The following is a 27,833-nucleotide window of genomic DNA, read 5'->3' on the forward strand; positions in this document are numbered from 1 at the left end:
CTACTGAATCACGCTTTTTTCCATTTCAGCGCCAATTATATGCCCCCAATCGGTTTAGTCTCCATACTTATTCAATGAAACTTGAAACGAAAAATTTATTTCAAACGCATTTATTATTAGTCAATAATGTTGGTTAACAAAACAAAAGCTTGGTTAGGAACTATTCATTTGGTTTGAGTTTCCGTCTATCGTGTTATCCAAGCCCGTGGTTTTAATCTTTGGTGTCCTCTTCCGGATCACGAAGTGGAGAAAAGACTCCTCACGCGCCTCTTCTCTAAGTCTTCTTCACTCGTCGGTCGCTCTCGCTTTAGTTCTTCTTCTCGAGGCGGTCGGCGTATTTCTTGCTGTATTCGCCGGAGGGGTCGTACTTGTCGGACAGCTCCTTCCACATATCGGCCTTGTTCTTCATGAGGAAGGTGATCACCTTCTCGGCTCCCTCCTTCTGCTTAGGGGTGCACTTGGCGCATTCGTTCTGCAGGGCATCGGGGATGTGGGCTGTGGAAAAAAAGAGAGGAACGATGTAAACAAACGCTTTCAAAGTCCTCAGTGCCTTCCGGCGTACGAAAGCGAGGGATTGAAATTCCTGATAAAAAAAGGAACGGAAGGAATTATAAAGGAACGGGTAACTAAGGAGAGGGCTCGCTCTTCGTTCACATTCGGACCAGCGAAAGGTATGGTCGTTGAATTTAACGGATATATTGAAGACACAAATTTTAATATGGCATCATTAAAGCAGTGATTTCTCACACGGAAAATTCCGATCAAACTTGATCAGGTCAGATCAAAAATTACATTAAGCCTGATTTAACTTGATAAGTTCTGTTTTGGAATAACATCAAGTCGGATGTAACTTTTTCGGTTCTGATTTGGAATTGTATCAAGTCTGATATTACTTATTCAAGTCTGATCAGTAATTATATGTCTGATTAAACTTGATCAGTTCTGCTCGGGAATAATATCAAGTCTGATGAAATTTGATCATGAATAAAAGAATTGAATTATAAGTGTATTAAGAAAATTATTGAATGACTCTCTTTATTTCCAGACCTGAAAACTCAAAATTAACCTCCAGCCAAGCAACAGTGATGGGATTATTGCTACGTGACCTTAGTTAAAACCTTAAAGAAGTTTCAGCTTACTCTTGCCGTGCTTGAGTCGTGTCGTAAACACGTGTCGCTTCTTGACCACGTCTTCGTATTCTTGCGACACAGTCCTAGACTTATAATTAAATTGCTAGCAATTGGTATAACAACTATTTAGTCGGAACTCACTGCGTCATTCAAGAAAGATTTGATTCTAGTCGAGTGTTTCATAAATAGAGCAGTAGATTAATCATTATTAAGAGGAATAGGAGGAAATGTATGGGGTGCATGTTTATAACGCTTTTATACAGAAAAATAAATGTTCTGTATTGATCGATCTATCATCATCAACAATTTAGCCAGTCACACATCTCGTAAGATGTGGGAACATATTTTGGAGCGGGTTGCTGTTTCGCGTGCGTCAATGAAACTCACTCTTGAGCTCAGTTCCTTCGGCGGTGCAGGGTTTCCTGTCCATGAGGCAGTCGAAGTAGTTCTTGAGGAGGCGGTCGCTGGCCAGCACCTCGTCCAGGTTGATGCTGTCGAAGCGGGAGGTGTATGTGTCCCCTTCAGCCGGGGCGGCCAGGGCGACCTGGACGGCGGCCAAGGAGGCGACGAGGGCGAGTGCGAGAACAGCCTTCATGTTTGTTGCTGAGAACTGGAAAAGAGCAGAGGGAGAGAAGGATGGTTAAGACAGTGATCGTAAAAAGAATGTGAACTCGAGTCAGGTTACTCAATATAAGTGAAACTTATTGTAAAAAGGACGCATCACTACCACTTGATGTTCATTTTTCTTTCTTCATGGCATATAGGTGCTCGTTCAAAACGTAAGTTGTAATCATAAAATTATTTCCGGTTGCGTACAATACATTCTTTTCAACATTTTTTCTGTGTCTTAAACATATATTATAGACTTGGAGAATACTTTTACATACTCACATAATTCAATTATTTTTATTCATGATCAAGTTTCATCGGACTTTTTTTCGCTTTATCTTGACCTCATTTAATTAATAATAAAATAATTCTATGAGTATAATAATAATAATAAGGTTTATTATCCGTGGGCAAAATACATTTGCATAGATTCGTCAAAAAGTACAATTATATAAAAGTGATCAAGTCAGTTACATCACAAAACAAAATATACAACTTGTTGTAATGAGTTAAAATTACAAAAAAAAACAGCATTGGTCAAATGCAAATAATGCAAAAAAGTTGTTAGCCAACGTTTCAGTTAGTTTTAAAACCATCATCAGGCCTTAGCTTTGCACATTTTTCTTGATATATTAATTAGACTTAATATTATTCCCGATCAGAACTGATCAAGTTTGAAGTGTTAAGTGTTGAAAAGGATCTTAGCCGAATTCATTCAATTATAATTTACTTCAATATAGACCTTTTACAAAAAATTTATATTAATTGATAAAAATTATAAACTTTGTATATATTTATATAATTAATAATATAATAACCATAATTTTTAGTAAGAAACTTGAAGTATACTTCGATCGAATCCTAGTTTGGCTCTGAAACAAAGATTTAACACGCAAATCCTGGGTGCCACTCACGCTTAGAATTATTAAAAAACTGCAGTTTTTCATTTTCATTCGTCTTTTTAACTGCCAAGTATTGATGGATTCTGAAACATTGCGTGAATTGTTAAGAAATACTGTTTTTAGTGCTTGAATATCGATAAATAAAGAAATTTACGTAGCCCTTTTATCGATTTGCGGAAGACCTACATTTTAGAAGATGCACTTGTACACTATGTAAATTGGAATATTCACTCTTAGTACCGTGGTGCATGTTAGGTTTTCATTTATATTCACAGTCATGCACATCTAAATATTTCCCCGCAAGCTGCTTCAATGGGCGGGGGTTGTAACGACGCCAGCTTTTTATAAATGAAAAGGAAATGCTCCAGCAAAGGTCCGCCTTGCATTTACAAAAGCCATTAACTGTTCCTGGGAAAAACGAAATCCTAACCCTATCCGTTCGGCCGAATATCTCTCTTAATCTGTCGTTTCTGCTGGAACGGAAAATATAGTGGGGTTCTAATATTATGTTATCCGTTTTTTTTTTCTTAAAGGTATCTATTCTAAATTGCTCAAGCAATCTAAGCCTAGCGCATAGCCTCCGAATTTCTAGCGGCTCCTAGCCTAATGTGTTTAAAATCTGTATAACGCTTTCAGTCTGTGATATTCTATTCCGAATTCATGCGTGCATTCAAGTCTCCGATGCTTGCTCCTCGCTCAACAACAACGTCTTCAATATCGAGTATTTCCCCCACATTGCCATTGCGTGACTCTTTCGTTTCCTCATTGAAATAATCTCAATTCGAGTTTCTAGCTCTCTCATATCCCTCTTTAGGTCGCAGTTGCTAACTGATGGTTTTACCGAGAAGCCAATTAAGAACCAATTTGAGATTGCGCATATACATACCTACGAGTTATTGGTGAAGCCTTGCCTCTCCTTTTTTTCCTCATGAAAATAATTCGTTCCCTTTTGTTTTTCATCTGTTTAGCAACGTCGTTGAGAAAAAAAAAGTTTTACTTAAGCGCGGAGATAGTTCATGCGTGTGAGACTAGATTGCGTTGCTGTGGCGTCCTAGAAGATTTTACTATAAGCGGTGAGTGGTAAATCTGCGAGCTAGTGATCGTTAAACAGTGTCTCGCTCCATGGGATTATCGAGATATTCATGATAGCAGTTTAGAGGATTTACAAAAAGGGCTGTTCTATAAGCTTTGTGCTTCTCACACAATCCAAAACTTTGATTTCACTTCACCGAACTTGTCTTTTTTTTAAGAGAACGCATTGCTCCCTCTAAATCCTAGTTCTTTTGTTTTTTTGCCACTCATTTCCCATTCATTACTGGTGTTATTACATCGCATTCTTCCGGGCTCATAAAGAAGACTTTTCGTAGAATTTTCTTTATTTAAATAATGAGTAATTTTCAGTCGAATATTTTAATTCAGGCTAATGAGTCCACGCTCTATTCTGTATACCTTTTGAATTACAATATTTTAACATTTTTTTAAGGAAGACTCCCATTCCATTTAAATATATATTAGAATATATTGACTTGAACGATTTCAAAAATTTTTCTCTAAATCATAAGAAACAATGAAAGTAGTTGATGTAACGCAGACGAATCAAAGTGAATTATACCACAGTACGAACAGTAGTCAGTAAATTGCGACCAGTGATCGATGGTATTGGCAATTGGAGGAAACGGCTGATGTCTAAGGTCATCGCAACCATTTAAGCTGTGAGAAAATTAGCTAGGTATGTTGAGGGCATTAGAAGTCTTCATATGTGCAAGAGTAAACAATCCGTGTTTGCCGTTAATCTATTCGAGGGAGGAAGTGAATCGTACAATCTCCTCATGAAAGCTACATGTGTGAACGTTGTGAATGTATTTGCGTGAAGGTGAAATATTTTGTGTTCTGCGCTTCGTAAAAGAGGAAGAGAAGAAAATGTAGTGCACAACAATGCATAGAAATGTTTATTGGGCAGGTAATTATCTTCTCAGATGACTTGGATTGTCGACGCGCACTTAAAGTCATGGTTCCGAGACTAAAAATTTTCGTATTTTTATTGTTGATTTATGAAGGCGGAAAATGTTTCCGTCGACAACGTGCGCTGCTTGTGTCATTCCGTGGTCGTTTTGCCGTCCCACATCTTTGCTTCAAATGCTCGCCAAAAAGGAAAATCTGGGTGAAATAGCAATTGCCAATGAAAACCAAGAGAGACTGCTTAAGCAATCAGAGAAATAAAACGGAACCAGTTCTAACCGTAACTCTCATCTCGACAAGTGTAGTAAATAACCAAGTATCCGTTGCGCAAGTGGCTTGCGTAATTTTTTGGATTTTCTTGGCTAGAGTTAATTAAGAAATGATTGACTTGTGTGCACGGTTGATTTTGTGAGTAGTAACGTAGATGCATGTCTGCGTTCTCGAATATTCGTACGATTATGTCTCCCTCTGTCCCCACCTAGTCTTGGGTGCGTGACGTGAAATGAGGTGGGGTATTGTGCTGAGGGGGTTGAGCTGCTGAATTGTGGGGGGTGAGGCTCTAAATGAAGAGTATCAGGTTTAAATCCAAGTGAGCCTTGCGTACACTAAAAAAAATTCACGTTGCGAGCTGGCCTGGGTATCGGCGAATGACTAAATTTCACAAGAATTTGGTTTATCCTTAATGAGCCCTACTCTCACCCAATCAGATTTACCTCTGTCGAATTATCGTGAGTGAATCAGTGAGAGTTAATTTTTTCCACTCAGAATACCCTGTAAATGTAAGATTTAAATATGTTTTTAAGGAAAGATTTTATCTAGATATATACTAATTTAGTGACTATTACGAATTCTAAATATTTATTGGAATTATACAAAGCAATGTAAATAGTTGTAGTTACACTGAGGAATCAAAATGTTTGGCAAATATTTGTATCAAAATGTTTGTTGGTAGCAAGCCATTACGAGTTTTCGTGGAAATCGAATTTATTGAAAGATGATACTTAAAAGGCTTCGGACCGAATCTAATAGAAATTAGTGGGAATACGTGGAAGTGCCATGGAATGACAGCAAGTGAAGTTTGAACCAATCGGCAGATATTTATCTGGTATCAGTGTTAATCATTAGCTTGAAAACGACTTTAAACGTTCACTGAAACAACTAAAAATAAATTTATACATTTTTCAAAAGTTTTGAACAATTAAAATGCCACAAAAAATAACCGATTGAGCGGGAGAAATGCGTAATCTTAAAAGAGAAAGCCGCTTGAATAGCCGATCGGAAGTGAAACTATGACATAATTAACGCGAATTTAAGACCAACGATAAATGCGCTCACTGATGAGATCAGGTTAGTCATGTCTTGCGGGTGAATTTGTATTTACTTGAGGGCATCAGCAGCAAAAGGGAAAAGTAAATGATGGTGAGAAGAATTTTCAAAGGTTTAAGTGAAGTGGTGGTTGGGAAACGGGAAATGCGTCAAGTCTTTGGATGAAGGAAAAGTAGGGGAAGAGAAGTCGGATAGGAGGAGAATGTGGAGAAGGTTAAGACGGAAGATAATCAGGACCGGAATAATACACAATCATCGCTCAAAATTTTGTTGATGTGAAATACCGACCCTCAACTGCGTTGTGAAGGAAATCTTTGATTTCTAAACTTAAATCCCGTCCAGGTTACAGTTTGTAGAGTTCTTTTGAGTGCTGTGCATTGAACCTAAAAAAATATACAACTTGCGCCCATTCTGATGTAATTGATTTGAACATAAAAATATAGCCACTTCAAATACTGAGCAAATCTCCACGGAAAGGCCCCAGCTACTTACATGTAAGAAATAACTGCCCAAATAGATGACATGGCAGTACGTAAATGATAGCCTTACTCCAACCCTACGCAATGAGTCAGGTAGATGCAGTTACTTAGCCTGCACCTTAGTATATGCCTACTTTGTAGTAGCTAAACGAGCCAGAGTGGAGACCGATGCAGCATTAAAGCTGTAGGTACTCCACAAATTGAGCCAAGTGTTATTTCTACCGGAGCAAAACAAGCCGATGTGGATATAAGCGCATACTGGAGCAGTAATCTAATACCAATAAGTTCTCAAGCTGTTACGGTGAATTACCCAGAGAAAGTCTCCTCAGGTCCTCCACCGCGTCAGGTGTTTAATGGCGTAAGTTTCGGTTTGACAAAGTCGAGAACTGAAACGTCGCTGCTGGGCAACTTGACGCAGTGGAGAACTAATACTAATACTGGAATACTAATGCCTAAAACTCACCTGAATAGTTCCAATATAATATAAGACGAGGATATGAGTTCACTGGGATGCTATTCCTTCAGCTGGTCTCTGGTAACTGTGCTTCTCCGATCCTGACGGAGGTGCTTATATACATCGCGACGAAAAGCAGAAATCACATTACACATCAATGTGACCCCTAGACTTCCACCCATCCCCCAACCTCCCCTTCATGACGTCGGGCAACACCTGGACTTCCGTTGAAAAATCCCACCCCCGTCTTTTTTAGAGTGACCACAAGTCTTGAGATGACCTCCACGGAGTTCCCGTCATGACAATCCCATATCCACCTCCCCACCAACCATCCTAATACCCCTCCTTCCTCCTCTCTATGAATAGTTTCTCTCCCATCCTCCAAATCAGATGATAACCTTCATTTTTACTTCCAAGATCGTACCCACCTCTTCTCTCCCTCCCCCACCATAGACACTGTCTTCTCATTTCCACCATCAGTGCTTCTGTTGAGCAGAGCAAGGGTCTCCCATTCTTTCACACGTCCCCGAAGCACGTGGGTCGTGGGAGGAGTGTGCTTAGGAGGCCGTCTGTGGCCATGGTTTGGCGACGGCGCGGAGGGGATGCATGCGTAGCCAAAGGGGAATATACTCGCGGTTGAAATTATGGAAAGTTAAAAATGAATTTTGCAGTTCGTGGGTGTTATTGTTAAATCTCGAAAAGTGTAAATGAAGTGTCTCGACGTTATTCATGAATCCGTACAGGTGAGACTCTAAATATTGGCCAACTTTGGATGTAGAGCTCATAGGATACCAAGCAATTATCTTAGGAAATACCGTTAACAAATCTCAGGCATTTTTGGGCATTTTCTGATTTCTCTTGTTATTTTGTTGGTAAAAAGCTGATAGTAGTAGTAAGTAGTATACTTTATATAGATATTCATATTTTAAAAATAAGAGTTGTCATTAATTCCTATAATTCATCATTTACTGCGACGGTGGTTTATAGGTGTAATGCGTTAAAGGTAACCAACCTATTACACTTTCTGTTTTACACTAGTGTTTCTTCATCGGAACTACGCATTTATGGTGATTGGGGAACCCTTTGAGTAATCGCCGTTAGCTAGTGGCGGATATTTCCGCTATAATTGATTTCTTCCTTAGTCTTTATTGCTATTTCTCGTTGTCCCTAGGTATCGAAATACCTCCTCGAAACTAAGTAAAATCTTCCTTGACATATCCTACTTGATTAAACAATTAAATTGCATTGGGGAAATAGATTTTTAAAAAAGACGGCATGATAAACGTGCGACAGATTGGTTTGGGGCTCTGCGTGTCCATAAAAAATAAATTGCGTAAACAGAACGTAAACCAATGATTCACGTAGAAGTGATCCACTCGCTCGCTTGAATTAGGTATCAACGTAGTTCGAGAAAACTCCAAGAGATGACGGTAGTTTACTAGTCTTTCACGACCCGCGTTTCTTCTGCGATACACCGAAGTGCAAATTTCCTTTTTCATTATTCACTGTTCCCAGGCATTTGGCTGTCTACAGTGCATTCCATAAATTTTCATTTCTGTTGAGATTGATCAGGTATAGTCACAGTGTGGCAAAAAGTTATTTTTAGGGGGAGGGGAAACGGTGGGGGAGGAGAGCGTATTTAGGAGTTTTGTGCCTCCCGTGTTTAGCAGGGGAGTAGTTTCAAAGATTTAGTATCAAGTTATTTTCCGTTTCAGCCAGGGATATTTCGAATTTGGGCAGTAGAGCTTTTAGGCTGCTATTCTTGATATGCGTTGCAATAAATAGCATATGCTATTCCGCAGGTCATTATTGCAACGACCCCGTATTCTGAATGAAGCGTAGTAATAATTTTGTTCGGAATAGCATCATGCTATTTCTTACGCGAGCTATTTGGAAGCTCCGCCTCTATCCGTATGAAAAACTTTCTGAACAGTTTTCGCAACCAATGAGGGAGAAGATATTTTATATACTTTTCTGTATTTTACGGAATATTGACTTGCAATTACAAATAATTGCTTTATTTGCATTTAAAAATTATATTAAACCGTGGATGTACTATATAATACGCTTTGAAAATCTCATTTAGGAAATCAGCTGTTTGTTGTGGTTGTGACATTGGCTTCAGACGGATGGGTTAGGCCATAATTTTATTGTTATAATGATGATTTATCGGGCATAAATATTGAATCATTTACCTATATCCGATCGGTCCTTTATCGTGAGATATATGTTATCCGAAATAATCATTGAAAGCTAAATATGTTTGATTTTCTTCGTAATTGTGTTAGGCTTCGAAGTCTGTTTTTTCGTTGCATGTCAAAATAAATGTGTATCAACTTTTATTGCTGTGCTCGTGACGATATAGCTTTACTGTATGAACTAGAAGCTTTCGTTTCTCATACTAGCTTTATATTATATGACTCCCTAATTTCAGTATTCATTCTCTGTTTAGGAAATGAATTAGGTGGCAACGTTACAGTGGTGCTTTCATGTATTATGATGGAATAGTATCGATATTTCAGCTGCAGATTTGGAAAAAGCAGAGGGAGGTGATGGTGAATTAGAGGATGGATGGAACAGCTGTGAAAAAGTGAATCTAACAATAGTGAATCGTAAGGAAAGTGCTGTTGTGTCACTTATTATTGTTCTTGTATAAGCTGATTTTAATATGCTCACTGAAATTTTTGATAGACCCTGAACTGTGCCGATATACTGAAACTTAATTGTGTGAATAACTCACTTGCCCATAGAGGAAACAATTTGTATTGAATTCCACATAATATATATTGCTTTAATGATGTACATGGATATTCAATTAAACGTTTGTGGTGAATCATATTTGTTCGGAAACTTTTTTTTAGTCGCAAGTCAAGTGATGAAATAAAATTATGAATTGTAAATATGAATAAAACACGGAAAATTTGGGCTAATCGTAGTAATTCTTTGCATCAATTGTTATTGTTTTCGTACTGTCGATGAAGCAAGCTTGTGCTTCATATATTAAGCTCGAATGTTAATTTCTACCCAATTCACTTTACTAGTTAAATATTCATCACTTATGCTACGATTATTTAATAAAAATAAAGCTGCTATCATTTTATTTTTGGCTATTATTCCATTTTTCAATACTTGATTAGGTTACTTTAACTAGAGAAAAACAATTCGACATCGCAATGCGCACGTTTTCTGGGTTGCAATACCGAATAGCTCGGCCTCGAAGACCGTGTAATATTATTGCAACCATACCGGTTGCATTTCGCCGTTCAGAATTGTGAAACGCAACGGGGCTATGCTATTTTGAGAATTACGTCTTCCGGTGTAGTATAAACACGAATTGCAACCGTTCTGAATACCGTATATCATCTGGGTTGTAATACGCTATATTATTGCAACTTCGGTTGCAATATCGGCGAATAGCATAATGCTATTCCATCCAGAATAGCAGCCTTTGATCAGTTAGGATGGGTATAATTTTGAGATCCTTCCTGATATCTTTGTTTCGAATAAACCACCGTGCTCCCGCCAGGGGCGCAGCTAGGAATTAAGGCTAGGAGGTGTTTTAGGCACAACTAGTACTGGGGTGTTGGGGGTGTGGAATACCCGCCAGGGTAAGCGGGAGGTGCGGGGGCCCTCTACTAGAAAATTTTTCAGTTAAATGGTTCAAAATGGTGAGTTTTACGGCTTTCGGAGGGATATTTTATTGATATTTACACAATTGTGTAAGTAATATTTATCCAATTAAGTAAAATGAACAAAAAACTTTAAAACAATTTCTGAGCTCTGGGGGGGGGAGTTAATCCCCCTAATCACCCATTTTGCTACCGCACTGGTTCCCGCAATTCTCCTGACTATCTTATTTTCCGCGGTTTGCCCAAATTGCATAGAAATACGTGGAGATATCTTATGTTATCCAGGTTGAATCCCACGAGATACGCTGAAGGGAGCTCAGCAGAAAATACGTGGATGTGGGTGTCTCTACTTACCCTCCTTCAATTAACACTGGAAAGGTTACACTGGTCCCTATAGACAAGAGTTATCATTATTTTCCCGCGTGAGCACTCTGCTCACGTTCATCGCCGCTGAAGAGGTGGTGTATACATTATACACACCGGCAGCTGGCCTCTGGCTGGGTACATATAACCCGGGCCATTTTGAGGAAGACGGACGGAATTTATACTATATTATTTATATTATATATTTGTATTATATTAATACTTAGCCGATAATAATATAAAATGATGAACTGTGCGGTTGAGGAATGAGAATTTGTTAACAGTTTGCTGTTACCCTGAACTAAACTGCTGTTAACAGTTTGCTGAACACATTGCTGTGCTTCTTAAAATTCAGCATATCGAACTAATTTGTGAGTAAAAATGATTCCCTTTTCGGCCATCTGCGTTTCATTTCTTGATTGAAGTGTTCTGAGGATATTTACCATATTAAAATAAAATATTTTTTACTTAAATTATTACTGTGCAAATACTTGGAAAATATTAGACAGTGTTCTAGATTCACGCTTGGATTTCGTGTTTTCATGTCTACGCAGCGATATTACTGGATGAATTTGCACAAAACTGTGACGTGGTGGCAAAATTTTGGGTTTGAATTTGTTTTTTTTTATGAAATTGCACTGTAGAAATAGCATTTCTATGCATGCTGCAAAAACTGTGGCGACCAGTGTTATCATTCCAACTCATTTTCAGAATCATCTACATTAAATAAGCGGAACGCCTTTTATTTGCGCGAGTTATAGTTAGTCAGTTCAGTGATAGAGGCGCTTCGATCGGAGGGTTGCGACGATTGGGAATATAGAATAGAATAGAACAGCAGAGGAGAACCTGAATGAGGACCAGTTCGCATTCAGGGAAAACAAAAGCACAGGAGAAACAATATAGGCCATTAACGTGCGTTTACACTGTGTAATATGTTATATAAAACAAGTTACATACATGTTTTACAAAAAAATGTTAAAACAAGTCACACATAACATGTTTTACAAAAAGGTTTCAAATCCGTATAACATATTTCACGCAACATTGTGTTATAAAACAAAATATCGTTTTATACAACAAGGTTTTGTTTTCCCGCTTCATATGATCAAGAAATATTCCTTCGAAAAGTCGGCAGACACAGGAGCCTAACAGGATTGGAATAGTGAGAAGAATTCACTGCATTGATTAAACAAGAAAGCTTTTCCTCAGAAGTCTCTTCAGGGTGGAAATATAACATCATGTGTCCGCTTCGTGTGGGATTAGGCTGAGGGATTATGTGTACGATTAGGCTTGAAACACATGATCACTTTTTCCGCCCCTTCCGAGCGATTGCTCCAGTGATGTTGAAATCTGGGATGGCAAGTGAAACGAAACGAAAATATTTAGCTTCGACCCGGAGGGAAATTAAAGTATGATGCCCAAGTTTAGTTTCGCTCCCGCACGATATTAAAATCACCAAGGAGTTAAGTTTCGACCCGGGACGGAACTTTACTTCCAGGAACGAAACTAAATTAATCTAAACTCCGCTGCTCATGGTTAAGTTTCTATCCCAGAAGTTGAGTGGAGGGGGATAAGAGGGAATAGTTTCGACCCATTTCATGACAGAATATAGAGAAGTTAAACATTGATCTTAAAAATCGGATGGCCAGCTTGCGTTTCTCCTGTTTGTGGAAAAAAATATGAGTGCCCCATGCATCTAATTGCAGTAGGCCAAACCTTTACTACATTCAACCAATACTTCGAACTCGGCGTGTATGTTCAAACTAAACTGTTCGGAAGTGAAGGCACTTGGTCCCTCCGGTGCGAAAACATAATCTGTGTTTCGTTTCGTCACAGAAGTTTAGTTTAGTTTCGATCCGAAGTAGTTTTGACTCCGATTTCGTTTCGACCCCGAGTTTAATTATGTTTCGTTTCTACATTTCACTTCCGGGAAAGAAACTATTGAAATTTTATTGGTTCGACTTTCGTTTGGTTTCGATTGCCATTCCTGGTTGAAATATAATAGTTTCACACAGTCATTTTCCGCGATGCCTCCGAGGATAGAAATCCCATCCCGTTTTCCATCGCTGAAATAATCGCTGGTGTGTACCGTCTTTCATCCAATCAGAGTGCACGGCCGCCGCTAACAACGATTGCAACGCCACGTACGGCTTTTGACTTAAATACGGAAGTTGTAAATACGGAAGGTGACGATTGGAAATGCGATTGAAAAAGAGACGGTGGGAAAGATTCAGAAAATGGTTGTTCTATCAATCACTCTTATGGTCTCTGAAGAGCTAACGCTGGAGCTATCACTCCGAGGGAAGGAAAAAATGATCGTATGATAATATTTATATATTTTATATTTTTTAAATCAATTTTGATTTATAGTATTACAATATATTTTTCTGAAACCATCAATGTGAACTCCTTTATTACAGTTATTTGTGTTCGCCACCGCGAAATACACATATAAACCACATTGGTACGTAACATCAATTTTCTTATTTTTCATTTTTAACCCTTTTGTTAAAATGCCTAATTGGCTATTTTTACACTTAAAAATTAACATTCAATACTTGGCCACATTTTTACTTATTGTCACTCTTATCCTTTATCATTATAAGCGATAAAAATGGAAAACAAACTTCCAAGGCGTCAGAAAATATGTTTGTTTATGAATTAACTTAACCTCGAGAGTTCATATTTAAATATTATCAAGAGAACGTTAACAAAAAAAATATATCGTGCGCAATGATATAATTCTGAAATGCAAGAATCCTTGCCAATCACGTGATCCAGTCTCTGCGGGCCAGGGCTAAGTGAGAATGGCAAGAACGTGTGTCTCTCAAAGTTTATTGAATTGAATTTCATGGAAATGTCTCCATAAATCTCTAGTTTTTAGAACTTAGTCAGTGAAAGGGGCCAATATGTTTAAACCCCCCGCAATTTCGGGATTTTATAAGCTAAGCTCCTCCAGCGATACCTCTCCGAATGAAAGCCTCTGATCGGTACTAGTCTTCCAAGTACTTCTGGTTGTCGGGAACATACGTACATCTAATTTCTGTCAGTGGAAATCGTTTATTCAGGATACATACCAATATGGATTTTCTTTGCATTCGGCAAAAGCTGCACATTTTAAAATTCCCGTGAGATTTCACGTTAGGCTGTGTTATCAGGATCCCACACTTATTTTTAAAGCAAAGCCAATATGTGGGTACACTGTTCTCGGGATTCCCACCGGGTTAATTCTTTCATAATGGCCAACGTTTCAAGCTCCGTCTCGGCGCTCATCATCAGGGCTGAATGTTAGCATAACATAATAGCATATTGATAATATGCAGCCCTGATGATGAGCGCCAAGACGGAGCTTGAAACTTTGGGCGTTATGAAAGAATTAACCCGGTGGGAATCCCGAGAACAGTGTACCCATATAGCTGGCGGGGAAAGCATTAATCAAAGCCAATATGCTTTACATATTTATCGATCTTACCATTCTTTTACAGCAATATAGTATATATAATCAATATAATTTACATTAAATACTGGTGAAGGTTAGTTTGGCAGCTTCCACTGTCCAAAAACTGCATGAAGTTTAGAAAATTTAGGTTTTACAGAAAGTAAAAAAAATCTTAGAAAATTCAATTCTGACGAATATAACTTTATTGGAGCCTAATGTGACAAATTCGAATCAAAAGTTTTATTTTTTTAGCGTTGAATATGCAGAGAGCTATCTCACTTACTGCAATAATGAAGCTCCACAAAGTACCGGTCGCTTCCCTAACATATACTCCATGAAACATAAATTTTCACCAAGTTTATGTTTTATGGAATTTTTCCCTTAGTTATCATCGACAAATTAACTGCATAAGATTACCTATATTGTAAATGTTTTACTCTAGTAACTTAGGGTAATATCAGCTTCTCAGCTTACCCTTAAAACTTCATCACTGAGCAGGGACTGATCATTAACGTGGTTGTTCATTAAAAGCTTCAATTTAAAGTTTTGATGATACGCTTTTCGCGCATGCGTTACATATCAATTTTCTACGCGTAACTTTACACGCATTCACGCGCACAAGTGCAAAATAGCAAGGATGAAATTGGCAGCATGTGAGAGCTCAGGGGAGCCGTTCAAGGATACAACGCACCGGGGCTGGGAACCGAGCCCGTGGCTTATACGCCCAGACACCCGGGGAGGGGAAGGAAGGGAAGGAAAAAGGATAGAGGCGCCGCCGCGATGGGAGCCCGCCGACGACTCTGGGGTAGGGATAGGTACGGAAGGGACGGGACGAGGGAAAAACACCCCAACGCTATAGAAGCAAAGGGGGCCCTACTATTAGCGAAACCAAGCATAAGCAATTATTGTTCTAGCGATCGCAGTGGATTTTCCTATGAGGAAGAAAAATCCATCGATCGAATCGCTAGATGAAATTGGCAATGAAAACTTTTTTGGCTTACCGGGATTCGGGATTGTAGCATACCTGAGCGGTAATCGGGAGATCCAGGTTTGAATGCCGGGTAAGCCAAACGATTTTTCTTAGCGAATTTCATCCTGGTGTCTCCTGCTTCCAATATCGTCGACATATCTTGAGAAAAACATTTTTTAACTTGGTCAAGGTGAAGTTTTTAACGCATCTCTTTTTTCTTTCATTTTGTAACGATCCTCACAGTAGTAATTTTAAGGATCACCTGTTGACGACAGATTAATGCCAAAATCTTTAATCACAATTTCGCTGTATGTACAGAAAACCTCATGATACCGTGAAAGTTGTCGCAGCGAAAAACTTGAATCGTTAAGTGTGTCTCTAATCAGCTGATTCCGGAGATATTTTATTCATTTTCATCTTCGGGGTTACCCACAGTATTCTACAGTTTCAAGGCAGCGGCACTAATACCGCACGTCATTGGAGGCTATCGTTACGATTTCCTTTAATTTCTAATACATCTATCCTTTTAATCAAAATTCTACATTGCGAAAGCTTTCTGGTGAAGAGTGGCGTAATGAATGTTGAATGACAACCGTGGTCCATCGATTTACCGTACAACTTAGACTTAGCTAAAATCGCTTCCGTACTCGTTAGAGATCAATAAGACTGGATTTAGTGGCGTTAAATAGTTGCAATGAATCCATCAAAGAGGGCGCATGTGGTTGTAAAGCTGGCAGAGTCCTCTATATTGCCATATAATAACTGAGAGAGTAGTGTTGAGAGAGCAATCTAGAGGACTCTGTAAAGCTGGTTGAAAATGTCGCCATCTATGGAGCTGCGATGAAATTAGGAATAGCGAAGTGTATAAAGTTAAAATACATGATACTATTTATCTGGATCAGAAAAAAATTAAATTCCTTTGGATTGCGATATATTTATTTTTTAACGATTTTCTAGGAACTCTGTTCAAATATCTGAATTGATTGTGAATTTTCTTTGGTAAATTACAGTTTTTAATTTTTCTCAAGATGTGTCGACGATATTGGAAGCAGAAGACACCAGGATGAAATTCGCTAAGAAAAATCGTTTGGCTTACCCGGCATTCAAACCTGGATTTCCTGATTACCGCTCAGGTATGCTACAATCCCGAATCCCAGTAACCAAAAAAAGTTTTCATTGCCAATTTCATCCTTGCTATTTTGCACTTGTACGCGTGAATGCGTGTAAAGTTACGTGTAGAATATTGATATGTAACGAATACGCGAAAAGCATATCATTAAAACTTTAAATTGAACCTTTCAATGAACAACCACGTTAATGATCAGTCCCTGCTCAGTGATGAAGTTTTAAGGGTAAGCTGAGAGGCTGATATTACCCTAAGTTACTTGAGTAAAACATTTGCAATTTAAGTATTCTAATGCAGTTAATTTTTCGAAGATAACTAAGGGAAAAATTTCATAAAACATAAACTTGATGAAAGTACTTTGAAGGTACTTTGTGGAGCTTCATTATTGCAGTAAGTAAGATAACTCTCTGCATATTCAACGCTAAAAAAAATAAAAATTTTGATTCTCATTCGTCACATTAGGCTCCAATAAAGTTTTATTCGTCAGAATCGAATTTTCTAAGATTATTTTACTTTTTGTAAAACCTAAATTTTCTAAGAGCGTGTTGCATCGAAGCGTTCAGAGATTTGCGAACGTATGTAGCTGCCATGGAACAAACAGATGGCCGGATGGTAAGCACGCTTACGCTCACGTCCAATTCATTGTGACTCGAAAGCGACGCATGATATATCGAAGTGCATTAACCCTCCGTCTACTAGACGCCAAGCTTTTTCCTTTCCTCTACCCACTTCGTGTTTTCAAAGTTAGGAAACTCACCTCCCTTGTATCTTATTATTATTTTATGCTTCTGAATTAGTCACCAATGCGATTGTATGTTTTGTCAAATTTCTTGAAAAAAATTGATATTTTGTTGCGTTTGGAGTCTTGTAGAGGCCACACCACAACTTAGGCTACAATACGTTATATGCTAATACCTTCGCGATCTTAATTGCAAAGTTTTTTTATACGTTTGTTATTTAAACATACTCCTATTTAAGGAATGTACATGTTATTTCAACAGTTATTTTTCAAATCAAACATGCTCATTTAATTTCCATAAAAAATAAAACTGTTATGAGCTTCAAAATAAGTATATATTAAGTCTTTTTAATACAAATATCTCCATCATTTTTATGCATACATTTATTACTCATACATGAAATTAAATATTCTATGATTGAGTTTTCGTGGCTAAAACATTTATTTCTACTTGCATGGATTTTCTTTACCCATTCCAAAATGGCATCTGTGAGACGCCGCGCGACAGATTGCGTTCCAAAATGTGACGCGACTCACGGAGGGATAAGTTATGTGACTAATAATACCTGTGCAAAAGAAGCCATATCTTTTACTCCACGCTGTGTGAGGTCTTAGTCTGTCTGCCTGCGAGATGGAATAAAACATTGACGTGTTTAGTAACGATCTACATCAGCACGTTGACAACGATGACACAATAAACAAGCTTACTCTATCTCGTCAAGCTCCACTTCTTTCGGCAATTTTGGTAAAATTGTAATTAGGTTGCATAAGCGTCAGGATACCACAGGACTTCGTCATTTTCTCTTTGCGCAGGAAAAAAATCTCACTTGAAAGCCTCCGGCACATATCATCTGTGCTCCAGTCATAATGCGCTATAGTGACATAATATTTTTTTCTTAAGGAGTGGCTCATGTTTCAAATTCGGTTTTCGCCCTGGCTTGCCTATTTTGTCCCATAAAATTCAATTCTTATAAATTTTACAATCCGAGCCTACTCGGCCCAAAATCGCATGATGTAATAGGCGCAACTTGAGCGTGATATCACTCGTATATGTGCTCTGGTCCGTTACCTTCGAAGGAAGTTCTCTAAGTTCCCCGCCATGGTTGTTCATTGCGGCATTTATTTTTCCGGCAAATTTTGGTATAATTTCTATAGGTTACATAAGCTTCAGGATACCGCTGGTTCTCAACCATTTTCCCTTTGTCCTGGAATAAATCTCACTTGAAAACTTGTAGCAAATAGTCATCCTCCATCCAGGTAAAAAATATTAATATTTTTCCAAGGAGAGATTGCTGTGACTATGTCCACCTGAAACAAAAATTGATTGTAAACAAAGATGAGCCTTACCTACTTAAATTATTGTTGCTGGAAGAGTGCTGAAGAAAGTAATGTAACATCCAATGAAGGGGAACGAAATAAGGAAAGGAATTTTAATGATTTTCCACGCCTAATCTCATTCACACGATGATGCAAAACTGATTCATAAGCGTCTACGACTACCGTAGTCTGTTGAACGGTGACGAGTTTCAGCGAATGGTACAGAGGGGGCGCAATGGGGCGGGAACTTATTAGAGGCTTCCTGAAGTCTTATGACGAAAATGAAGGTGGCAGAGATGAGAATGCTGAGATGGATTATGGGAAAACATGAAGATATTGGATTAGGAATAAGTCAATGAGGGAGACGGCAGGAGTGGATTTATATCTGAAGGAAGGTGCAAGATGGAGGGATGTAATAGTCCGGTCATATTTTAAGAAGCGATTAGGAGTATGTGGGGAGCAGAATTCGAAATGTAGAAGGGAAGAGGAAGAGGGGAAGACCAAAGAGAAGATTGTGTCTAGAATGATTTGAGGGAGAAGGGTTTGATTGAAAGAGATGCCCTGAATTGAGTGACTTAGAGGCGATCGGCTAGGAAGAGCGACCCAAAACGGGAATAGATGTAGATGGCCTTGACCTGTCTATGACCTTGGCAAAATTTACCCAGTGGTTATACCTATGAAATATTACTTTGTAATGCTAATAATGGTATATTCGTTCATCATTCTGTATGATTAATTTGATTGTGAAGTGCACATTATCGTTGTTGAAATTATAAAGGAGATAGCAAATATTCTCAGCAAGCTCCAAGGCAGTGAAGGGTATTTCTATGAGTGGGGTTAGACTTATTGATTAAGTATCGCTGAGATGGAACATTATAAATAAGTGCCTCTCTCTATCAATACCTCTAGAACTATGATAGTGTATATAATTGATAGAAATCATCGCACTTATTCCCTAAACGCATTGTTTTTAAACGTCTAATCCAGTACATGCAGTGATTTTAAGGGTTCAATTGGCATTAATTATATTATTTAAGTGTCATCTATGCCCTTCTCCCAACGGATTCCTTGGTAAGTCTGTGGGAATTCAGGCAAGCGACAGCTTTTGTCGTTTGCGTCACAGGGAATGAAGGATGGAGAATAACCCGTCATCGGCATTATCCCGCTCTTTGCGAATTGCGCCAAGGAGACCACGGCTTAACGTTCCACCCAACGGACGGAGTGTTGTACTAGAAATGCTCCCCACAAAGCACTTAAGCAGTGATTGGTTAGCCTCTAAAAACCTCTACCGCTGCCGGGATTTGAACCCGGGCCGAGTGGGGGGGATGTCAACGCTCTAGTTACCACACCAATTCGAGCCCCAAAAATATCTTCAAGTATTCAGGCTACTGAATCACGCTTTTTTCCATTTCAGCGCCAATTATATGCCCCCAACAGGTTTAGTCTCTACACTTATTCAATGAAACTTGAAACGAAAAATTTATTTCAAACGCATTTATTAGTAGTCAATAATGTTGGTTAACAAAACAAAAGCTTGGTTAGGAACTATTCATTTGGTTTTAGTTTCCGTCTGTCGTGTTATCCAAGCCCGTGGTTTTAATCTTTGGTGTCCTCGTCCGGATCACGAAGTGGAAAAAAGACTCCTCACGCGCCTCTTCTCGAAGTCTTCTTCACTCGTCGGTCGCTCTCGCTTTAGTTCTTCTTCTCGAGGCGGTCGGCGTACTTCTTGGTGTATTGGCCGGAGGGGTCATACTTGTCGGACAGCTCCTTCCACATATCGGCCTTGTTCTTCATGAGGAAGGTGATCACCTTCTCGGCTCCCTCCTTCTGCTTAGGGGTGCACTTGGCGCATTCGTTCTGCAGGGCCTCGGGGATGCGGGCTGTGGATAAAAAGAGACGAACGATGTAAACAAACGCTTTCAAAGTCCTCAGTGCCTTCCAGCGCACGAAAGCGAGGGATTGGAATGCATGATAGGGGTTATAAATGAACGGGTAACTAAGGAGAGGGCTCGCTCTTCGTTTACATTCGGACCAGCGAAAGGTATGGCCGTTGAATTTAACGGATATATTGAAGACACAAATTTAAATTTGCACCATTAAAGCAGTGATTTCTCACACGGAAAATTCGAATCAAACATGATCAGGCCTGATCAGGATTGCATTAAGTCTAATTTAACTTGATAAGTTCTGACAAATATTTCTCGGGTTTGCATCCAGGTTAAAGCTTTTATGCAAGCCGACGTTTCGGAAGACGACTTGTCTTCCATCCTCAAGGCTGTGTTACTTTATCGAAGTTCAATTTCACACTAAGATAAGTTCTGATGTGGAATTACATCAAGTCGGATATGACTTGATCGGTTCTGATTTGGAACTGTATCAAGTCTGATATTACTTATTCATGTCTGATCAGGAATTATATAATGTCTGATTAAACTGGATCAGTTCTGATCGGGAATTATATCAAGTCTGATGAAACTTGATCATGAATAAAATAATTGAATTATGTGAGTATGTAAATTTAATTTTCTAGTCTTCTAAGAAAATTATTGAATGACTCTCTTTATTTCCAGACCTGAAAATTCAAAATTAACCTCCAGCCTGATCGGACTTGATAGTGATGGGAATATTGCTACGTGACCTTAGTTAAAACCTTAAAGAAGTTTCAGCTTACTATTGCCGTGCGTGAGTCGTTGTGTCGTAAACACGTGTCGCTTCTTGACCACGTCTTTGTAATCTTGCGACACAGTCCTAGACTTATAATTAAATTGCTAACAAAAAGTTGGAATTCCCTGCGTCATGCAAGAAAGATTCGATTCCAGTCGAGTGTTTCGTAAATAGAGCAATCGATTAATCTTGATTACGAGGAAGAGGAGGACAAAAATGGGGTGCAGTTTTTAACGCTTATATACCGAAAAAAAATGTTCTGTATCGATCAATTTATCACCATCAACAATTTATAAGCGGTCTTTTCTTTTGCGATTAACAGAATTCATTTAATATGTACGTATTATTTTTGATTTTTTTCGTGTGCATGAAATATTGGTTATTTTGAAAGCTAAAACAAATGCCTTCTTTATAGCATTCTTTCCATTTAAAGTCGTATACTGCAGCGAAGGGGGAAAATGTGTGAAAAACATGCGGCTGACTATACTGCTGGAGTTAAATCATGACGATAGTTATCAAGGCTATGACCTTGGCATAATTTACCCAGCGGACGTGCGATTTAAATTATTTATTTTAATGTGCTAAAAGTGGCATGTTCTTTCATCATTCTGTGTGTATTACTTTGCATATAGAGTGCACGTTATCGTCTTTGAAATATTTCATGCCTTCCGGTCTTATGATACCATTCGCTTCCGCGCAAGTGGTCGAGTCTCCCTTTTCCTTCGACACGCTCATTTTCTTTCTTGGGATCGCGTGGAGATTTTCCGCGATCGTACAATCATCAATCGAGAGGAAGTATTAATGGTATGTGCTATCTAGTGAATGCGTTGGATCTGCGTTCTCGATCTCGAGTTGAGGACGCGCTCTTTGGCGGAAGGACCTTCCGTGAATCTACCACCCCTCTCCCCATGTTTATACAAGGGCATATTCATATATGTTTGAAGGATTTCTATCATTCTTGTCATTGGAGGCAAATAAATGCCACGTTGGATTTAGATGGGAATAGTTGGAGGGTAGCGGCGTCGTAGATGTAGCCCTGGGTTGGTGAGCGAAAGGATCTGGGTTCACATCCAGTGTGAAGACCAAGACAATACTAGGATTTTAGGAATGGCCGATTGAAACGATTTATGCTCCGCTTGAGAGAGTGAAATTCACGCGTGTGAGGCTTTTTATCTTGTGCTCTTCGCTCTCACCTACCCTCACACCTTTGAACCTTTTTGGGCGGTAATTCTGCGGGTCACTCCGTAAAGTTATCACCAAGGCTAGTCTCGATATTTTACTTAAATTATGATAGAATAACCAGATGAGGCCTGGAATTTGCCTTTTTCCTGTCATCTAAGCTTCATCTCATCTCCGTTTTATGGTATGAAATATTTTAATGTGAAAATTTCTGCATCTAAATTGGGTCATTTCCGATACTACAACTCTATAGTGCTCTAGTTACCTCTAATTCCGAGATATTTTACCGGAGTAAAGGTTGAAATCGAAATGAGTTGTGGTTTGGTAAGAGGACCCCGTTATTACAACGGAAGGGAATTAAGTGATCCTACCGTTTACTGGATTTACATGAACGACTGGTTTCGGCTGTCATGCCATGTAGTGAAAAAATCTGTGAGCCGTATCTTCGATAAGGTGTTCCTTCCCATCTCTATAAACGAAAAATCTATTTTCGCCAGTGGTATCCCACGTCGCATTAATGATGGAGCGATTCCTTCCGTGCCTATCCTGACTGAAGGGCATCGTTGGACTCAGAATCGCGGCTATGCCTCTTTCCATCAATCCAACACTACTTAGAGATGTAGGGATTAAAAAAATCTCGGACTTGCATATACATCCGGCCTCGGGAGAGTTACCGCCTGCCAAGCTACCCACGGCTATTCAGCTTCATCTACTAGATTATGGTTGGGCAGCAGAAGCCTGTCACCCATCTCGTAAGATGTGGAAATATATGGGTTTTTATAATGGGTGTTTTGGAGCGGGTTGCTGTTTCGCGTGCGTCAATGAAACTCACCCTTGAGCTCAGTTCCTTCGGCGGTGCAGGGTTTCCTGTCCATGAGGCATTCTAAGTAGTTCTTGAGGAGGCGGTCGCTGGCCAGCACCTCGTCGAGGTTGATGCTGTCGAAGCGGGAGGTGTATGTGTCCCCTTCAGCCGGGGCGGCCAGGGCGACCTGGACGGCGGCCAAGGAGGCGACGAGGGCGAGCGCGAGAACAGCCTTCATGTTTGTTGCTGAGAACTGGAAAAGAGCAGAGGGAGAGAAGGATGGTTAAGACAGTGATCGTAAAAAGAATGTGAACTCGTTGCCAGGTTACTCAATATAAGTGAAACTTATTGTAAAATGGACGCATCACTACCGCTTGATGTTCATTTGTCTTTTTCCGTGGCATGTAGGTGCTCGTTGAAAACGTAAGTTGTAATCATAAAATTATTTCCAGGTACGTACAACACATTCTTTTCGACATTTTTCTGTATCTCAAACATATATTATAGACTTGGAGACCACTTTTACATGCTCACATAAATCAATTATTTTTATTCATGATCAAGTTTCATCGGACATTTTTTTTACTCTTCTCTTAACCTCATTTATGATAAAATAATTCTTGGAGTATAGGTCAAATGTATATAATGCAAATAAGTTTTTAGCCAACAATTCAGTTAATTTGAAAACCATCATAAGGGCTTAGCTTTGCACATATTTATTGATGTAATATTTAGACTTAATATGATTCCCGATCAGAACTGATCAAGTTTAATAAAACTTTTGCCTCCTATGAAATATAGAGGCTAAGTAATTTTCATGTTTAAGATACGGGTAAGTGTTGAAAAGGATCTTCGCCGAATTCATTCAATTATAATATACTTCAATGTAGACCTTTTATAAAAATTATATATTAATTGATAAACATGATAAACTTTGTAAATGTTTATACAATGATTAATATAATAACCATAATTTTAGTAAGAAACTTGAAGTTTACTTCGATCGAATCCTAGTTTGGCTCTGAAACAGGGATTTAACACGCAAATCCTGCCCGCACCTCTCGCTTAGGATTATCCGATTAGAAAAAACTACAGTTGTTCATTTTCATTCGTGTTTTTCACTGCCAAGTCTTGATGAATTCAGAAAATTGCGTGAATTGTTAAGAAATACTTTTTTTAGTGCTTGAATATCGATAAATAAAGAAATTTACGTAGCCCTTTTATCGATTTGCGGAAGACCTACATTTTAGAAGATGTACTTGTACACTATGTAAATTGGAATATTCACTCTTAGGGCCGTGGTGCATGTCAGGTTTTCATTTATATTCACAGTCATGCGCATCTAAATATTTCCCCGCAAGCCGCCTCAATGGGCGTGTGGCGGGGATTGTTAAGATGCCAGCTTTCTATAAATGCAAAGGAAATGCTACAGCAAAGTTCCGCCTTGCATTTATAAAAGCCACTAATTGTTCGTGGGAAAAACGTAATCCTATCCCTTTCCGTTCGGTCGAATATCTCTCTTTATCTGTCGTTTCTGTTGGAATGGAAAATATAGTGGGGTTCTAATATTATGTTATCCGTTTTTTTTTCTTAAAGGTATCTATTCTCAATTGCTCAAGCAATCTAAGCCTAGCGCATAGCCTCCGAATTTCTAGCGGATCCTATCCTAATGAGTTTAAAATCTGTATAACGCTTTCAGTCTGTGATATTCTATTCCGATGTCGTGCGTGCATTCAAGTCTCCGATGCTTGCTCCTCGCTCAACAACAACGTCTTCAATATCGAGTATTTCCCCCGCAATACCATTGCGTGACTCTTTCGTTTCCTCATTGAAATAATCTCAATTCGAGTTTCTAGCTCTCTCATATCCCTCTTTAGGTCGCAGTTGCTAACTGATGGTTTTACCGAGAAGCCAATTACGAACCAATTTGAGATTGCGCATATACATACCTACGAGTTATTGGTGAAGCCTTGCCTCTCCTTTTTTTTCCTTATGAAAATAATTCGTTCCCTTTTGTTTTTCATCTGTTTAGCAACGTCGTTGAGAAAAATAAAAAGTTTTACTTAAGCGCGGAGATAGTTCATGCGTGTGAGACTAGATTGCGTTGCTGTGGCGTCCTAGAAGATTTTACTTGAAGCGGTGAGTGGTAAATCTGCGAGCCAGTGATCGTTAAACAGTGTCTCGCTCCATGGGATTATCGAGATATTCATGATAGCATTTTAGAGGATTTACAAAAAGGGCTATTCTATAAGCTTTGTGCTTCTCACACAATCCAAAACTTTTATTTCACTTCACCGAACAAGTCTTTTTTTTAGATAACACATCGCTCCCTCTAAATCCTAGTTCTTTTGTATTTTTTGCGACTCATTTCTCATTCAATCCTGGTGTTATCACATCGCAATTTTCCGAGCTTATAAAGAAGACCTTTCGTAGCATTTTCTTTATTAAAATAATGAACCTGAGTAATTTTCAGTCAGGCTATTTACAAAATTTTAATTCAGGCTAATGAGTCCACGGTCTATTCAGTATACCTTTTAAATTACAATATTTTAACATTTTTTAAGGAAGACTCCCGATCTAATTAAATATATATTAGAATATATTGACTTGCACGAATTCTAAAATTTTTCTCTAAATCATAAGAAACAATGAAAGAAGTTGATGTAACGCAGACGAATCAAAGTGAATTATACCACAGTACGAACAGTAGTCAGTAAATTGCGACCAGTGATCGATGGTATTGGCAATTGGAGGAAACGGCTGATGTCTAAGGTCATCGCAACCATTTAAGCTGTGAGAAAATTAGCTAGGTATGTTGAGGGCATTAGAAGTCTTCATATGTGCAAGAGTAAACAATCCGTGTTTGCCGTTAATCTATTCGAGGGAGGAAGTGAATCGTACAATCTCCTCATGAAAGCTACATGTGTGAACGTTGTGAATGTATTTGCGTGAAGGTGAAATATTTTGTCTTCTGCGCTTCGTAAAAGAGGAAGAGAAGAAAATGTAGTGCACAACAATGCATAGAAATGTTTATTGGGCAGGTAATTATCTTCTCAGATGACTTGGCTTGTCGACGCGCACTTAAAGTCATAGTTCCGAGACTAAAAATTTTCGTATTTTTATTGTTGATTTATGAAGGCGGAAAATGTTTCCGTCGACAACGTGAGCTGCCTGTGTCTTTCCGTGGTCGTTTTGCCGTCCCACATCTTTGCTTCAAATGCTCGCCAAAAAGGAATATCTGGATGAAATACCCATTGCCAATGAAAACCAAGAGAGACTGCTTAAGCATTCGGAAAAATAAAACGGAACCTGTTTTAACCGTGACTCTCATCTCGACAAGTGTAGTAAATAACCAAGTATCCGTTGCGCAAGTGGCTTGCGTCATTTTTTGGATTTTCTTGGCTAGAGTTAATTCAGAAATGATGGACTAGTGTGCACGGTTGATTGTTTGAGTAGTAACGTAGATGCATGTCTGCGTTCGCGAATATTCGTACGATTGTGTCTCCCTCTGTCCCCACCAAGTCTTGGGTGCGTGACGTGAACTGAGGTGGGGTATTGTCCTGAGGGGGTTGAGCTGCTGAATTGTTGGTTGTTGGGGCTCTAAATGAAGAGTTTCAGGATTAAATCCAAGTAATCCTTGCGTACACTAAAAAAAATTCACGTTGCGAGCTGGCCTGGGTATCGGCGAATGTCTAAATTTCACAAGAATTTAATTTAGCCCTGATGAGCCCTACCCTCACCCAATCAGATTTATCTCTGATGAATTATCGTGCGAGTGAATCAGTGAGAGTTAACTTTTTCCACTCTGAATACCCTGTAAATGTAAGATTTGAATGAAAAATGATTACCAAATCCGTAAGAGAGATGATTATTAACGCGTAATAGTGAAGGCCAAAAAATAATTAAAATTCTCTATTTTGTCCTATGTAAAATATAATTCGACTTCAAACTAGTCCCTAACGTCAGCAAAAACGTTATGTTAAATAATTTGTAAATGATAAAATTGATGAAATATTTAATATTTATCCAATTTTCATGGCATCATTATTATAACTAAGCTAGGTGACGGCATGATTTCCTTTTTTTAAATAGAGTTCTTTCGAGTGCTGTGGATTGAGCCTAAAAAATATACCACTTGCGCCCATTCTGATGTAATTGAGCTGAACATAAATATATAGTCACTTTGAATACTGAGCAAATCTCCACGGAAGAGCCTCTAACTGCTTACATGTAAGAAATAATTGCCCAAATAGATGACATGGCAGTACGTATATGATATCCTTACTCCAGCCCTACGCAATGAGTCAGGTAGACGCAGATACTCAGCCTGCAGCTTAGTATATGCCTACTCTGTAGTAGCTAAACAAGCCAGAGTGGAGACCGATGCAACACTCAAGCTCTAGGTACTCCACGAATTGAGCCATTGAATTACCCAGAGAAATTCTCCTCGGGTCCTCCACCGCGTCAGGTCTTTAATGGCCTAAGTTTCAGTGTGACAAAGTCGAGAACTGAAACGTCGCCGTTGGACAACTTGACGCAGTGGAGAACCCGGAGAGAGTTGCTCCATTAATCTGGAACTGGACAGTTGCACTGTACTGGAATACTAATCCTTAAAACTCACCTGAATAGTTCCAATATAATATAAGACGAGGATGTGAGTTCACTGGGATGCTATTCCTTCAGCTGGTCTCTGGTAACTGTGCTTCTCCGATCCTGACGGAGGTGCTTATATACATCGCGACGAAA

The 27,833-nt window shown here is 38.9% G+C and overlaps 1 protein-coding gene across 3 annotated transcripts; it reads right to left on the minus strand.

Moving 5' to 3' along the window:
* Nucleotides 1-94: 94 nt before the first annotated feature.
* LOC124166051 (allergen Tha p 1-like) lies at nucleotides 95-27,792 on the minus strand. Of its 3 annotated transcripts, none has more exons than XM_046543646.1 (3): nucleotides 27,709-27,732; nucleotides 1,518-1,740; nucleotides 95-495 (listed from the first exon to the last, which is right to left on the minus strand). In XM_046543646.1, the coding sequence occupies exons 2-3, from the start codon at nucleotides 1,723-1,725 to the stop codon at nucleotides 308-310; spliced, it is 396 nt and encodes a 131-aa protein (XP_046399602.1). In that variant the 5' UTR covers nucleotides 1,726-1,740; nucleotides 27,709-27,732; the 3' UTR covers nucleotides 95-307. The 3 variants fall into 3 exon arrangements, with proteins under 3 accessions (XP_046399602.1, XP_046399601.1, XP_046399600.1); XM_046543645.1 differs by lacking the exon at nucleotides 27,709-27,732 and adding an exon at nucleotides 6,869-6,965; XM_046543644.1 differs by lacking the exons at nucleotides 95-495; nucleotides 1,518-1,740 and adding exons at nucleotides 19,922-20,322; nucleotides 23,118-23,340 and having other exon boundaries at nucleotides 27,709-27,792.
* Nucleotides 27,793-27,833: the final 41 nt, after the last annotated feature.

The sequence above is a fragment of the Ischnura elegans genome, chromosome 9 (assembly GCF_921293095.1).
Source record: "Ischnura elegans chromosome 9, ioIscEleg1.1, whole genome shotgun sequence".
NCBI classification, from domain to species: domain Eukaryota; kingdom Metazoa; phylum Arthropoda; class Insecta; order Odonata; family Coenagrionidae; genus Ischnura; species Ischnura elegans.

Coding starts and splice junctions, on each gene's coding strand:
- LOC124166051 (XM_046543646.1), bottom strand. CDS start 1,725: ATGAAGGCTGTTCTCGCACTCGCCCTCGTCGCCTCCTTGGCCGCCGTC. Junction 496..1,517: donor CGAAGGAACTGAGCTCAAGA/GTGAGTTTCATT, acceptor TTTTTTCCACAG/CCCACATCCCCGATGCCCTG.